The sequence below is a fragment of the Aptenodytes patagonicus genome, chromosome 2 (assembly GCF_965638725.1).
Source record: "Aptenodytes patagonicus chromosome 2, bAptPat1.pri.cur, whole genome shotgun sequence".
Classification (NCBI taxonomy): Eukaryota; Metazoa; Chordata; class Aves; order Sphenisciformes; family Spheniscidae; genus Aptenodytes; species Aptenodytes patagonicus.
Window position 1 is genome coordinate 167,292,783 of NC_134950.1, and position 16,721 is coordinate 167,309,503.

Below are 16,721 nucleotides of genomic sequence, written 5' to 3' on the forward strand. Positions count from 1 at the left end.
TAATTGTCACTGCAGCTAGTCCAAGATCTGTGTGAAACATTGTGTGTTGTGGAAATGAGGGTAAGGGAGATGTTTGTATTCCCAGGCCAAATGCCCGCTCCAAAGCATAAGGAAATAAACTCATCCCATTTGAAATTCTTTGCATGGACTGCAATTTAATAGCTTCACTTTTTCCCTTCAGTGATCCCACTGCTGAACTGTCAGACCAAATCACTGCAAAATCAGGACCAAGACCTTTTACGATGATATCTTTTATTACCAAGGTGCCATATTCAGTTAGAGTGCTGGAGGCGCTGCCTTCTCCACTAGAACATCAGATCTATTCAAGCAGCGCAGTTGTGTAACTCCTCTGATCGGGGGTAAAAGAGCTCACAGGAAGAGAAACACTCTAAGTCATAAGGACATGGTTTTTTAAATCAAGGGAGGCTACGAGACGTTACAGAGAAAAAACTCTTTTCTGTTTCGTTTGCCAAACTTCACAGATAGAACGCTGACAAAAAGACAGAAACTTTGATAACCTCCATCTGCGATCCATATTGTTTCAGCTCTACTACAGACAGTTATTGGAAGTTTGTAAGTACCTAGTGGCATCTGTATCAAATATGACATGGTAGAGATGCAGCTGAGATCACAGCATTATTAAAGCTTTAAATTAATGGATTTTCTAGCCTTTTTGCTTGTGTCTTCATTCAGAGCAGGCCTGGCACTGTGCGGGATGAATAACCTGTTAAAGACTATTACATGCATTTAAAGAAGCCAACTCTGTCATAACTGGAAAACCTGAAGTATTTAAAACCTTCTGAGATAGCAAGTCATCAGCCCATCTATCACAGAGACAGGAATATCGGACTCACTGAAGAGATAATAATTCAACAAGGCTTCAGTGATATTTGTAAAGACTTCAGGCTACTGAAACGCTACTACTTACAGGCTATTTTCTTCTTTTTGAGCAAAATCTGCTGTGGATCTCACTAAGAGAGCTGGTACCTCGTGGATTGAGTGGCATTACCTTCATCACCACTTCTAGTAGGGGTGCCTCTCTGAGAGCAACTGATGTCAGGAGAATGCAAATGATATTTTGGTACTTCTGTTCTTCTGATGTGATGCTGTTCACAGGCAATACGGGCTTTTTCATAGCAGACAACTGAGGAAAACAATGTACTGCAAATCTAACAGAGTAGTAAATCAGTATGGCTTTCACTGCTTAGACATGGAAGTTTACAGTAAGAAAACACACTTTTGCTGTGCTAACAACCAAGGCCTTCATATGTGCCTCAGCTGGCAATGTAGCCTGTACAGGCCTCTCACTTCACAAGGAGGCAAGACACAGCATTATTGCAAGCTTTTGCAATGTGATGTGGCCTTCAGGATGTGATCTGGGAAATGTAAGCTCTTTTTAGAATGCTTTGTGAGTACATGGAGATCTAGGGAGGATAGGCACTATCACAAAGGAGAGCTTTTATAATAGTATACTATAAGATGCAATTTTTTTTTCTGGACAATATAATTACAAACCCAGAAAGCTCTGAAAATTCACTGAATTTGCTACTCGTTTCTAAGCTGTGCAGAGCTGAAGCTAGAACAGAGCAGGAAATTCCATACTTTAGAACTTATGCTACTTCAAAAACATTCCCACAGTACCTTAAGATGAGTCCAAAGTCCTTTCTCAATTTTGAACTGGACAATGCTGCAATATTTGGGGGGTTCAGACGTATGTTATTTCTCAAAGAAGTAGTTAGGGAGTTGCCATGGTTTAGCCAGTCAAGTGGAAGTTGCACATTAGATGTAAACGTGGCTACAGGGAAGATTTTGCTCACAAATTCAGCTGTTTGTAGGTGTCTACATGTGGGTGGAGTGTCTAGGCATGCATTAGAGTCAGTGGAGAGCTAGACTATACTGTCAGTGAGGACTAGAGTTATTCAGGTGAACAAACGGAGGTGTCTATTGTCGGCTAAGCTGATGAGAAAAAGATTGTATTGACTGGCTTGAATTAGTGACATAGAGAGCTTGTGCCATTTGAGAAGCCCCATTGTATCCCACTTGGCTTCCCACTTCCCAGTCAGAACGTGTGAATCTTCTATAGATCCTGTATCATATTTGGGAGACCCATGTGGATGCCTTAGATACTCTATAGCCTCTCAAGCAGCACTAGATATCTATGTTTAGGGAAATGAATTAAGATCACCTAGATCACCCAAGTTGGGTGTCTTAACCTTGAACTACTCCCACAGAAATGCCCATTCAAATGGTAATAGTAGTGTGATACAGCTGGGAAAATCACTGTTATGGAAATCATTCCAGATCTGCTAGTAGACTGTTATCAAGGCATAGAAGAAGTACATGAGGTGGATCATCCTGCCTTTCAACAAGCCTGATTATGTCTGAACTCATTTAAGTTACAGGAGATGGGAAGTTGGCTCATGGCCTTGGACAGAGAACTTCAGACTACTGTGGTGAAGGAGATGACATTTCTCCCACTACAAGACAGCTGAAAGAATCCCAGAACAGCCAAAAGAGCAAAAGCCTGGTATGAAGAGCCAACTGGTCCTAGTCCAAGTGCACAAAATGGAAGTGCACTAGGGTGATAGAAAGTCCTGACTGACTAGGAAATCATGGGGCCCAGGTTCCAGCCCCGATGTCCACTGTGGCACCAGCGAAAAAAAGAAGAAGAAGAAAAAGACAGAAAAAAAGCCTGCTGTCTACATGGAAGATCCTCCTTCTGCATTAACAGTGTAAACCTGATGAATATGACAAGTGCTACTGATGGGACATGCCAGACTTCTGGTGCCTTTAACCTCATCAGATTGTGCAGCACAGCGGCTCACGAAAAAAAAAGTACAGTCACAAAGCAACTCAGATATATGGCAAGGTTTTGAGGTAACCGTAGTCACACAGTTAAGGTGTCAGTATTTTTTGGAGAAGATTTCACCGCCCTATTTATTAAGAGGCAAATGGAGCGGTCGAAATTTATTGAAGGGAAGTTGGAAAGAGAACTGAGAATGCTCTGCTGCCAGTATATAAAAGTAGCATGTGCCTAACCTGAGAAAGCAGGGTTGCTTCTTGTTAACATTGCCTCAGAATTAATGAGGAAGAGGGGAAATGAAGAAAAGCAAAAAAAAAAAGAAAAGCGGTGCTTCATTGGCTGAGGCATAGAAAATGTTGCAGAGCAGCTGGGTGAGAAGACATGCCCATTCTTTCTCACAGTGCCACACAGGGAGCCCACAATGAAATTAAGAAGCAGCACAAACAAAATATGTACTGATAGAGCAGGAATAATTAAGACATTGAATTAATTTCTGTAGAGACCCAAATTTTAACTGGACAAAGATGACATGCTTAAGTGCAGGTAAATGAGACACTGGCAGTGTAAGCAGCAGAAAAGATACAAATCTCTCACACTTTGGGGTGTAAGTCAAACATTGAGGGATATTAGTGAAACATTTCTTGCTTGAGTAGCAGTACATAAAATTAATTTTGAGGAACACCACCAACCCTGTTCCCAACCCTCTTTTCTGAATGCAACAGGTATTGATCACTCAGAGATAGATATCCACATGGAGAAATTTACTCACTCAACTCAGCATGGCAATCCCACTATATAAATGGGACACCTACAGCATATCCTTAACAAGAGCCCAGCTCAGAAGTAATGCTCATGTATGCCCAGAAATCGTATTTGCAACTAATGAGAAACTTCAAAGAAGTCTTAAAATGAAGAACAATAATTTTATAATCTGAGAAGACTTCTTTTCCTCTGCCCTGACTTCCCAGGTAATAATCCGAATTTGATAAAGCTTTGTGAACAAAGGACACCTACAAAGAGGGCTGGGAAATTCAGATGCACATTAACAGAAACTTGTGCAAGAGCAACAGGCTGATGAGACTACGACCCCATGTGAAAACATCTCATGTCCCTATAATCAGGCATTCAAGTAGGTTCCACCTCCCGAGAATTAATTACACCGACAGCAGGGGACACTACTTACCTCACCATTCAAGAAGCAGTAAAATACTGACACAAAGAAACCCTGGAAAGAATAGAAAGCAATCAATTATTAGGTAAGCATTTTAACACGCACTGAGGGGGGACTGAGCTTTATCCTGGGATCATCCTGAGGAAAAACATAATTTTGTTGAGATCATCCACTTCCAGACAGATGAAATCTTTGCCCTACAACTTCATGAGAAAATACTACGTGTCTTGCAGCTCACAGGTGAGACATGAGAGCTAGAATCTAGACAGCTCTTCCACTGATAGAAGGGATTGCCACTTCAGCTGTGCTAAAGCGTATCTACGGCTTCCAGCTGCCTCCCCAAAATGGCACAGACCCCTCACAGGTGCTATGTCATGCCTGCTAGCTCTATGCGGATGTCTCAGACACTTACAGGGGGGCGTCAAATGGCCTTAGATGGTCTTGTGTGGGCAAGTGTATCATCAAGTTGCTTACATTCATCTGAGCTGAATTGCTCTGCGGAATCTATTGACAGCAGTGACTAGACCCCCATAATGACTGCAAAGATTGTAATGACTATAATGGAAGCTCAGATGACAACATGATGACACTTTCATCTCTAAAACTGTCAGCAGAATCCTACCCATTTTGCTTTCAGCAATGGAGTGTAATTATTGTCACCATAAAGCAGAGATTCCCTGTGTTTTCTTTCTTACATATGTCTTCATAACACTAACAATAAAATAAGCAGTGTAGCATTTTTTGAGACATTGAGCATCAGCAGATAAAAAATACAATTAATTTTAGGGAACGAAAAATGTGGATTGGTTCACTGGTAAAGGCTAAAGTTCCTTTATTCATAGATTAAAAGGGACATTTTTCATTTTGGATATTCAGTTGCGATTTCTGCTCTGTGTTTCAAAGCTAAACATGCAATTAGTAAAAACAGCAACCCAAAGCTCAGAATTTTGTAATCCATAACCCTAGATTTGGCTTGACAGTGTGTGTGCTGTATATTTGTATTGATATCCTGGGTATCAGAGTCCTTGTTCCTGCAGATATCAGAGGTAAAACATTAATGTCATAGTTCCACCCTAGTTCAAGAAGGTCTTTAAGCAGAGGTAAAGCTGTAGGACACACCTAAGCAGAAATGTGTGGCTAAACACCATTCAAGGTCTTCAGTCACTTTTGGTTTTTTGCAAATCCAGAAAGCTGGGGCAATTAGTCACGTTCCACTGCCTTTTACATCCTGGCAGAACTCCTGTTAAATTCAGGGGAGGGAGGAGATAGGGTATGAGTTCTCAGTTCATACAGTCTGATGAGTGCATGCACCATTGCTGGAGAGCTGGAGTGAGAGGCTGGGCAATATATCTAATATCTCAACTGAGCGAGCCCAACAGGTAGGAGTTGTTTCCCTTCGTTGTAGCAACATCTAGTCTAAGTCTCAGCTCACTGTGTGCTCTGTGAAGAGAGAGATACCTTGGGAGGCTGATTCATCATCCTTTCTCAGGCAGTTTAGGATAGAATGAAACATCATCTCTCTCTCCATTGACCTTAGATGGAGCCCAGGTGAGGAGCTGTAGCCATAGACTGAACATAGTGCTGATATTAAGGGAGATGAATCCCTCCAGTACACACCTGAGAGGAGATCTCCACTCCATATGACCGGCTTATATATCTATTACGTAAGCATGAACAAAGCTGAGCTATTTTCAACTGATATTTCTATCATGGACTTCATTGCCATGTTTCATGGCTGAAAAGCACTGAGGATCCTTCCAGCAGTAGCTGATACCAGCTGTAAACTTGCTCTCTTACCTGAAAAGACTGCAGGAAGGAATTGAAATAGATGAAGACAATCTGGGAAATGTCATCTTCACCAGGGTTGACAAAGAAAAGCATATAGGTGATGCCTAGCAGAGGCAGAAGAACTAACGTTGCCTTGACTGCCTTCCTGTGGGCAGGAAACAGAAAACACAAGTGAACACAAGAAAGAACAACTGTGTTATCTGAACCACTGTAGATTGACCCAATCCAAACAAATCACTCCTTTAGTGGAGAGAGGGGATGAGTCTCAGAGCAATTCAGAGGGAAGTGAAGTACCTACATCAGCTAGAGAGGGAACTTAGGTGCCTCCTTAAGACAGTTCAGCACTTGCACATGTCAAACAGGGTGAGAAGAAAACAAAAGGATGGCCTAAGGCATGTCTGCTCAGGGCTGTCCAATATGTACAGTCACTGGAGGAAAGAAGCATTTTAAGAGAGAAATTCACATGTCAACTTCTGTCCAGTGTCTAACACGAGTGAATGGAGTTAGGGAACACAAGTACTCCCTGTGGGTACCTCCATCTCTCGAAGCATGCTGCTAGACCATTTGTTGAGGATAGCAGTGGAAGCCTGTATTTGCACAATGGCCAAATAATTTGAGCTTTTTCCCAGGAGGACATCCAAGTTTTAGACACTTCTCAGCATGCCTGCGCAGGAACAGTCCCAAGGTTCATGACCAGCTCATTGTGTAACCCAAGATGGAGGCTCCTACGGTCCTCAGGCAATGAAGAACACAAGTTTCTTAGGGCTCAGGAAGATATTTCAGAGGGAGCCTGATCGCATGTCTGAAAGGCTCGACAGAGTTTAGCAGGGGAGCAGGGAAAGAGTGACAGCCTCCACTTTGGGTTGTGAGGCCACAGGTGGGTTTGCTAGTTAACACTTTCTGACCACTGCCTGACCACCTGGAGAAACGTGTTCTGGGAAAGCCTTTGCCTTTGAATCCTGCTGTTTGTCCCCACACTCTGAACGCCAGGGGACAAATAGGAACCTTTTTTATATCCCTCCCTTTCTCTCTCTTCTTCCTCCAGACAGTTTCTGTCCTATCAATGAAGCTTGCATTAGGCTGAAGCCTTGAGATTCTCTGCAGGTTTGGTGAGTGGTTTCTTACACCTCAGGGTGATGTGATAAGTGTACATTTTAGCTGCTGACCAGGGCAGGAATGCTGTGCCCATGAGACCTGCTCTATGCCCATCTTTTGATTCTGTCTGGAGTGTAAATGCTTTCCCTCTCTCTGCAACACCTGCACACCCAACGCAATTGCTTAGGGCTGTCTTATAAATAGTAAACAAGCAGGTGGTGCACAATGAAGCATAAGTGATTATTAACAGAATTATTAGGGGTAATCTTTATTATTGGTGCTATAGCGTCTTGGGATGTCAGTTGCAGAACAGCACCTCATTGTGCTAGATACTGTACGAACACAGAAGACTGCAATTTTGCTAAGTCTGTATAATGCCGTAAGAGGCAGATAAAGACAGGCAGGTAGGCAGGCAGGGGAGCACAAAAACATTGCCAGTGTCAGGATAGAGTGACAGTCTTAACAAAGTAGCTGCCACATCATTTAATACTTGCTTAACAAATGTTTGGAGTACTCAGCTTTAGAGCAGCAAGGCCTGCCCCAGGCTTTCCTGGAATTATATGGCTTTCTATTTAGGCTGTGAAAAAGAAAATTCCTTCACTGAGCTTGTAGCAAGGATAAGATCACCGTCATCTGTTCAAGGATGAGGGCAGTTACTTTAAATTGCCTCAGAATCTAATCTCTCTAATGCTCCCTGCAAACTGTGGGAAGGATAAAACTGCACTGAGATTTGAATCAGGTTTTTTTCATGCTAGTTTTAGTTTTGTGGCATGAGGCTTGAGCATGAAAAAGGGGTATTTTTCCCCTTCATTTCTCAGGAAATGTGCAGAGGAGTCTGAACAAGAAAATTAGACCACTGCATTAACTTCACATTTGTCCCCAAACCTCAGACAGGAGTTAAAGGAAGGAATCAGGCAAAACAACAAAACCCCATTACTGCAGCAAAACTGCCTCCAAAGTCAAGAGCAGGCTGATTTGAGGACGTCAAGAGTCAAGCCTCAGCTTGACACTCTGAGATTTTATCTAGAAATGATTTAGAGGATTGTGACCAATCTTACTCCACAAAACCTGTGCTATTTCCCAGTGTGAGGACCTGTCTGTCCATAAATGCTCCAAACATCTTGCAAGATACTGCAAATGGTAAGAGAGGAAGAGCAGTCAGCATCTCCCGATCTCTAAGAATTTGCTTTTGGACTGTTTAGGCTGATGTAAGTCCACACTGCTGCCAGAAGGGGCCAGGCCACCTTCCTTCTGCTGCCCTGGGCTAAACATTCCTGGCTTCTCCTTTCTGCCATACTAGTGCTTGTGAGGTTGCACAGTCAGCCAGCTCAGGAAGCTGATCCACCTGAGAAGCCACCCCATATAAAGGTAATGATTAGTTAAGGATCAGTTCCGTGATGCAACCCACTGAGTGGTTACACTAATGCTGGTACCAGCTGCAGGGAGAGGGCACAAGAGCCCTTCATTTCCACACCCTACACTTTGAAAAGAACATTAAACCCTACTGTAAATACCTGTACGTGCACAGTAATCATCAATAATGATACTGCTGTTGATTACAGGTATGATATGAATGTTTTGGCCCAGGCTCTGTTCTTCTTTTACTTCTGACTCTGCTAGGAGATTAGTATGAACAAGGATCTTAATATGCATCTGCACATGATTTACTGGGATGTCTTGATATTGTATTGTTTTGCATCTACAAAGCTAGAGACTGGGACAGAGAAGCGACCTAGGAGGGACTGAACAGCTTTTCACCAATTCCCCAAATTAGCTGAACGAATGGTCTAGTCATCGGTGAAAGGAGTTATGACACATTTATATAATAGAATACATATGCTCATGTACATATAGAAATTCCTCACTTGAAATCGAATCCTTCAGATTTCATTGGAAGGGGGTAACTTCACGGGTGTGTTGGGGCACGTGCAAGCCTGAAGGAGGTGAAGAGGCTGGTGGTTGCGGCAGTGCATGTGTCTCTGTGCCTGTAAGCCAAGGCTGTTTGCATTGTTTCGACATTGAAATGGAGTGGACAGAAGAAATGCAGGCACGGATAGCCTGCAAAAATAAATACTGTGTACCTAACTGTATGAGCTCAAGGGGCAAGAAAGACACCTTCTGAGGTCAACAGTGGTATCTGGAAAGGCAAAGATGGGACAAGGACAGGGCAGGCAAAGCAGTTCTTTGTTAACACCACGAACAGCAAGAAGCACCAGCTGACTTACCTGTACTGTATTGTTTCTGAAGTGGTTGAAGCTCTCAGCTTTGTCATTAAAATCCTAACTATGTTAAATAGAAATACAAAATTTATCTGGAAAAGAAGGAAAAGAGAGGAAAAAATAAGACCAGTGAGTCAAATAATGGCTTAAAGGATGTGATACACCTTAAAAGGCACATTTTGCAGTTCCAATCTGATTGAAAACAGCCTCTTGGTTTTACCATAGATTGCAACAGACTCAGAAGTTTACTAGAAATATCAGATTATGCATCAGCTATTAATGTTTTCAAAACAGCAATGAAAATGGAGTACAAAATTAACGGTCCCAGCGAGGAACTTATTTTTACTCCCTTTTACTCCGTTCCTGGGTGCCACAAGGATCTAAGAGTGGGATTTGTTCGGCTATTTGCACCTGCCTCTGGCTCAGCTCATCCAAGGCTCCCCGCGTGGAGTATTTGGCAGCACTGTGCTGTGTTGATATGGCAGGTGTTTGAAACCACCCTCCCGCTCCACAGCAGGCTGTAATGGTTAGGCAGGGCTCCCCAGACCCAAAGTACAAGACTGCATTGCAGAGATCTGAATGTGAGCTAGTCACACTGGACTGCCTCTGTATTCGGTGGAGGCTATACATTGCACTCCACAAGAGACATTTAAAACAGAGCAGATGAATCATACCTGAAAAACACTTATTTTTTTGCACTGTCTTTAAAGGTGAGATGATGGATTTACCACTTCCCTTTTTAATCTGCTGAGCTGGGTAATTATTTATTTCTGTTACAATCTCACCACTGAGAGTTGAGATTTGCTCTAATTACTGTTGTTGTAGCATCTGCTAGCGAGTTTCTCACAAAAGTTTCCTCTCGGTGTAAACAGGAAGGAAAAAAAAAACCCTGAAAAGAAGATTCCGATTTGTAGACTGTGATCAGCAGAAGGATTTGGCACCTAGGAGCAAGTTTTGGGTTGCTTTCAACACATAAAGTAGGGTAGCTTACAACATACTGATCTGTCTCAAAATTGTCGTCGATGTACACTGTCAGAAGTACAGAATTGTTGTCTCAGGATTGCTGAGGTCACAACCTAAGCTTGTGAGAAGATATTATCTCACACTCATTTCCCGAGTCCCAGGGCTCCTGGCATTTTGCAGTCTATGAATGGAACAATTCCGTGATTGACTTCCAATTATTTATGAGCACTGTAGCAGAGCTGCCAATTTAAAGGTGTTCTCAAAATATGCTTTTTTTTCTGTACAATGTGCTACATTTCAACGATTACAGTATCTTGGCATCCATCATATCATTCCCTGAGGTTACTGTAACATGGTTTATAACAAATGGTGCAATAAGCACCTGGACACTGGCAGTGTTGGGAATTATGTACATTAAACACTTATTACATGAGATACAAAAATGCTGCTCTAGGAGTTAACGTGACATTTTTTGAAATTATTGTCTTAGCAGAGCAGGGCCTTAGGGAGTATAAGAAATAAATAAAACAGTGCAGTTTGTATACTTGTTCTTGCTAGAGTTGTCTTAGTCCCCATCCCTGGAGGTATTTAAAAGACGTGTAGATGAGGCGCATAGGGACATGGTTTAGTGGGCATGGTGGTGTTGGGTCAACGGTTGGACTCGATGATCTTAGAGGTCTTTTCCAACCTCAATGATTCTATGATTCTATGATTCTATGATCAGTGGTTTGACTTGAATCTTAAGCTCCTCACTTTGGTGATTGCACCATTCCTCAACGCCAGAAAGAGAAATGTTCAGGCAGTGTCTACTGAGGGGAGTGGGGGTGTCCTTCAGAAAGAAAACTTCTGCTTCTGAAATTCTGCTACCAAATCTTGAGGTTTTCATCAGCTCAGAATCAGGTTTGGGTTACTTCTATCGAGGATGCAAAAAAGGCACCAATCCAAAACTTGCTACTTTTGCAATCATCATGGAAGGTGCCAGATGGAATTACAGACTCTTAAGCAAGGGCAAGTTCCAAAAGACTAATCACATGGGATTAACATGATGAACTGGACTGGAGAAAGCATTTCAGGTTTCGTGAGTCCTACTTTGATGTGACAGCAGGGGACTGGAAATTCAAATTGCCACAGGCTGCATCAGAAAAATTAGGGATTTCTCTGAAATTAAATTGCAGAAGTGCAATTCATCAGTCCAGAAGGAGAATTGCTAGCTGAGTTACTTCAAGTTTGGGAGTTACTTCACTAGAAATAATTTTATTCTATATAAATCAGTTTTTCATTCTCCCACTCTTTCCCCTAAGCTCCCCCATCCAAAGGGTGCAGAAAGAAAACAATGATGACATACAGAAAGGATGTATTAATACTTCTCACCTAGATTTTCATGTATGTTTGCACTGGTCCCCAGTGGCAGCTGCCTTGCTCATCTGGTTGGCAGCATTAATACTGATTGTCTCAGTTGAAGCTCACTGTGTGCTGGGTACCACCAAAAGCTGAGCATCCCAATGGAGGCCACATTCAGGGAGACAATTCAGCTACCCAAGCACAGACCACAGTACCATCTGAGGCACTTTTGCGTAGCTAAGGCCTATGAGTGGCACTGGTACTTGTGAGACAGGGCTGATAAGAGACCGCAACTGTCTACGGCAGCAACAGGAAGGCAGATACATCGGCGGTCACTTTTAACAAGCTGCCCGAGTGTCGGAGGAAAGCCTGCTAGGGACATTATTTCTATAACATTTTCTGGGAGAGAGGAACACTGAGGCCAGAACAGGGGCGTAGGCCACTCACCCTGAGTCCTCTTCCTAGTTCTTGCATTGAATATGCTGCACATCCTTAGTCACATGGGCAGTGTTCGAGCCTGTGGGTCTGAAGACAGACACTAAAATCCACCTGAGGACGTACTCAGCAATCTCAAGTCTGCATTTCAGAGTGACTGTCACCCTGCTTCTTCCATTAATGTTTGTAGTCATGTACTTGTCAACAATGTGGATGGTCTTGCAAACATCTTATTGTTATACTGTTTTCCTTCTCTCTTTCTCCCAAAGTTCTCCTTTGCTGTGCAATCTTTCAAACGCTGGAGAGGATGCTTTAGGTCTCATGCCTGCAATAAAACTGAGTAGTCTTGTAGACAGCCCTAAGGTAGATACCTGCCCCTGAGCTAGTTACCACCAGCTCCTTTAATAACCAATGGAGAAAAATAGCTACTTTTACATTATAGTTCCTTCTGTCTATTTCAGATGTTTACTTCAGCATGACATGATTCTCCCCACTTTGAAGTGCCTCTTTATGGACAGACTTGCATGGACAGACCTGTTGGGAGGGCATATATTATAGGGCTGTGTTACAGGGCTGCATTTAGTGACTGCCTAAACACAGTCACTAAGAGCCATTTTTGGTGCCATGGTGTATCCTGCCTGACCTCAAACTACTTCAGAACAGCAGGGGCTTTCTAGAGGTATCTTTCTAGAGGTATCTTCTCTGCCAGACCCATGTGGGGCTGATAGAGCATCTGAAAAGGTACTATGCACCTATGTTTAGGCAAAAAGACCTCTCCTCTGAGTCAGATTAAATAAATCCTATCTTGATAGTCTTAACATTTCTCAGTGGAACAGCTGTGAATACAAAGTCACACTGATTTCTGGAAAAGCTCAAAGGAACAGAAGAAGACTTCTTTGGCTAATGGTTGGCTGCCTTAATCCCTTTGGCGCTTTGGTGCTACAGTAATAACTGTCATTTACAGAAAATCTGTCCCATTGCTCACCCAAGGCTCCAGAAACACTGATCCCAAATTCCACCTTACCTAACCGCAGAAACAAGCTCAGACCTGGGAGTTTTATTTCCTGTTCTGATCCTCATAAATGGCTGCTCTGTAAATAGCAAACCTGGATCCAAACTCCTCCGGATTCTTAGGGAGGGTCCCAAGTTTAAACTGCTCTGAACTCTAGACCTGACATTTACTCACACAATTACACTTTGCTAACATTTAATAAATTAATTTTATATGCCCCTCAAAGCCCTAGTAGTCACCTAAGGACAAATGTCAGACCTGACACCCAGTCATCTGACCCCCCTGCATATGCTGATGTGTAAAGAAAGAGTGTGAGGACAAATACTCAATGACACCATCTAAGTACAAAGTCCTAGCTTTCAGCAACAGGCAACTCTGAGGACTTTTTGAGACAGGCATTAGAGATTCATCTCTGTGCCTCAGTGAGCTTTTCCTCCCTGAATGGGTCCAATCCATCAACTCAATTTTCTCTTGGTTTCATCTTTACAACACCCAGTGCCAGTGAGTACTACACTTTAGCAGTTCATGAGGAGGAGGGAGGAAAATTTGAAAAGAAAATAAACTTGCCTGAAAAGCAAAGAGAAACCAGTTCCAAGAGAAGGAGGGCGGAAAAAAGTAACATCAAAATGTGGTCTGTCTTTCCCTGCAAACCAGAGTTTTGTTTTTTTAAAAGCGCTGGTAAATGGGACGGGGGGAAGTAGAGCATCCTGGGCTGGCAGGAAGGTACTGGAAAAATGAGTCATATATATCAGCCCAAGAGGTGATGGCTGGGACGCAAAGAGGATCATCAAGTCAGGAGAAACCTATGGCCTGTTTTACGCATAAAGTAAGGTTAGAAAAATCATTCACATCTCCTTCTGGCTTTAGAATCTATGAATAATGTATGCAGCTCTTTCAAGGCTTGGTTTTCCACTCTCTCACAGGGCTACTTTCCACAGCTGTTGCTGCCCCTTGACAGGACATGAGTGCAGCCTTTGGCTTGTTATGCACAAAGCTCCTGTTACTGGCTTCATCCCACAGGCTTTTTCAGGAAAAAGAATAACTAATTTTTCCCCATTCTAGATTAGCTACCTAAGAGAGAAAAGTGAAGCGACTTGGCCTTGCCTACAAAGTGATTCCATTTCACAGTGAGGATAAGAAGAGTAAAAGCATAAGGAGCTGAGTTGGATGGGCATAATTTCATTTTAGATTACTTCTAGGCAGCTGGTTATCCCAGGCTCTATTTATATTCAGTGGAGAGAAACAGGCACTTTTCAGTGGTGGTTCATTTGACTTATTTTAAATGAGTGTTTTTGGATAAATAGTGCTTGGCCTTGAACCAGTTGCCCACACAAATCATCCGGTGATCTTCGGATTGTCCAGGGGTATCCCACCTGAGCTTCAACTGAATGAATGTGGCTGTGCCTACTGAGGATCTGTGACATTATATTATATGAAAGCTTAAAAAATGTTTTGAGGCACCGATATCAAGGGTTCCCTGTTGTCTCCATTAAGGTTTCTCTGGGAGGCCTTTAAGACTTGAATAGGATAACCTCTCAAAGGCAGAGCTTAGCAAGCAAAAACTTCCAAGGCAAAAGATGCAAATGTGGTAACATCAGAATACTTGTTTCTGGTTTTGCCTACCAGAAACATATTTCAGTGTGTTCAATTTTAATGATTTCTTTTAAAAGAACACTCCTTCATTTCAGAAAGACATTTGGCTCAGTAGGACCTTTTAGTAGCACTCAAAGAGGTCTAATCTGAAGATAAATTTTCACCGCATAATCAGATTGATTTTTATTGTCCATTTGTCCACACTGGGCCTGATACCACAGCTCATAGGGATGATAGCTTGAGTTCATTCAGGACAGAAGACATAATCTGGGAATCAAACAGGGAACAGGCTGCTGCACATAGCTTGCAAAAGCTGAAGTCTTTGAAAGGAAAATGGAGCTATTTTCTCAGCTGGAGAGAATCCATACACTTCTAGTGACTACCTGATTGATTCTGTTTTACAAGCAAAGAAGATGACGCCTCTGGTGTTTATTCCTTATGTGTATATATAGTAGCGTTTCAAAGGAAGAAAGATCTTACTGCTGCAATGTGAGTTTTCCTAGAAAAGAGCCTCTGTACTGTATCTAGCAAAGTACACGATTATTTGTCAAGGACTTTCTTGTTATTATTGGAGCTCTGTGTCAACAAATTAATTTGTCTCAGAACTGGACAGCTCTAATGAAACCAGTTCCATAAATGGAGACTGATGAATGGACATTTAAGAGAAGTAATGATGACAGGCAGTGCATCCTTTTTATTTCTCTTTGATCTCACTCGATATTTTATTCATTTCTGTTTATACATGTTTTCTGCTTCATGATGGAAAATAGAACTAAGGATTTTTCCCTTGATATTTATTGATAGGTAAATGAATCCGAAGGTAAGGTCTTGAGGACAGAATAAAACAGCTTATTTCTTAGTCTTTTACTTTCATTTATGATGTGCTAAGAATATCCTTATTGCTGGAATAAGCCCCTCTCCAACTACAGATGGGAAAGAAGTAGTTTTCATATCTTGCCAGGGCTTTGGAGGTTTAGTGTTTCCATTTCTAAATTGGGATGAAAATTCAGAGCAGCAAAATGGAGTTATAAGCCAATGGACCACCTGTTTTGGCACTGATCAGTTATAAACTGAACATAGAAACCCAGAAGCTCTTTTGAACCAAAAGAAACTTTTCAGTGAAAGATTTTGGTCATAAAAATTTTGTGTCATAAAAATCAAACTCCATTTGAGAATAAATTTATCTCCCTTTGTGAGATGAAATAGCCAAAATATTCCAAGATGCACAAAAGAGGGAACTCTGACTGTGAAGGCTTCATTGCAGTTTTCCTTAAGCTCAGGAGTTTAAATGGGAAGTCATTAAGCTTTTATCGTTCTATTTTGGGAGTTTAATGGGCAACTAGCATTTATTTTGATAATTTCTTCTGGGCTTCCTATTTTATGCTTCACAGAAAGCTTTTACTTCTGTGCTTCCTAGAACATTTGCTCCTCTTCACTCCCAGGAAATGTAAATATTATTCTATTTAGACTTTGCATTTTTATGCAATGTGGCAAAATCCACCCCAGGATTAAGTAACCCAAAGTGGCATCAGAGCAGTCATTTTTGCTGGAGCATTATATACTGTCATCCCGACCTCAAACAGTCTGCCAGTTTATTAATGCCTCGTTTTAATTGTTCTATCATACTGTCCTGACATGATTCTCTGACAGGGCCTTTTATCACAAAAGTTTCCCTTTCAAAGGTCACACATACCCTTGCAAAATAACAATGGCACACAGAGAGTTCTTGCCTGGAGGCGGTGATAGCCCCTCGACAACCAACTTATCACACCAGCACATCGAAGATGACCAAGATGATGGGACAGCCTAAACCACGGGCATACTGCTGTGAATAGTCCACCTGGCAGTTCCCCAGGCTGGGCAGGTTCAAGTTGCCATGTGTTGACAGTAAGAACCACAAGGGAATACTCAAGGGAGAGTCTTCCTCCAAAGAGGAACCATCCAGCAACTTGCTGATGAAATGTGATTTCCTATCTGGAAAGTATTCTGAGTAAGACTTGACAGGATGAATTTTGGAGAAAGTTTTCTGGGCAACTGCTGCTGGTCATATGAGTTTCTTATTGGCTGTGGAACATCTCACAAACAGAATTAGAAATTACAGAAAAAAAAGAGACATTGTAGGAGTGTACATGGTATTGGACACCTTGTTTGACGCTATTGACTCCACAGCTACAAAATGTAAACAACAGGAAGACAGTAATAGTAATGACGGCAGAATTGGAGATAAATTCTGGATGAACTGTGTGGGGATGGGAATCTCACTAACCGACATTCCTGAGTTTGATTTTAATGAGCAAACAC

At 42.1% G+C, this 16,721-nt stretch overlaps 1 protein-coding gene across 4 annotated transcripts in view; it reads right to left on the reverse strand.

Annotated features, from left to right (window-relative positions):
• CRHR2 (corticotropin releasing hormone receptor 2) overlaps positions 1-16,721 on the reverse strand; it is a 170,107-nt gene that overhangs the window by 12,071 nt on the left and 141,315 nt on the right. For all 4 annotated transcript variants that reach the window (XM_076332016.1, XM_076332015.1, XM_076332018.1 and 1 more), the window contains 3 exons: positions 9,083-9,168; positions 5,772-5,907; positions 3,987-4,028 (listed from right to left, as the gene is read on the reverse strand). In XM_076332016.1, the coding sequence (XP_076188131.1) occupies positions 3,987-4,028; positions 5,772-5,907; positions 9,083-9,168 (264 nt within the window). The remainder of the gene's footprint in view (positions 1-3,986; positions 4,029-5,771; positions 5,908-9,082; positions 9,169-16,721) is intronic.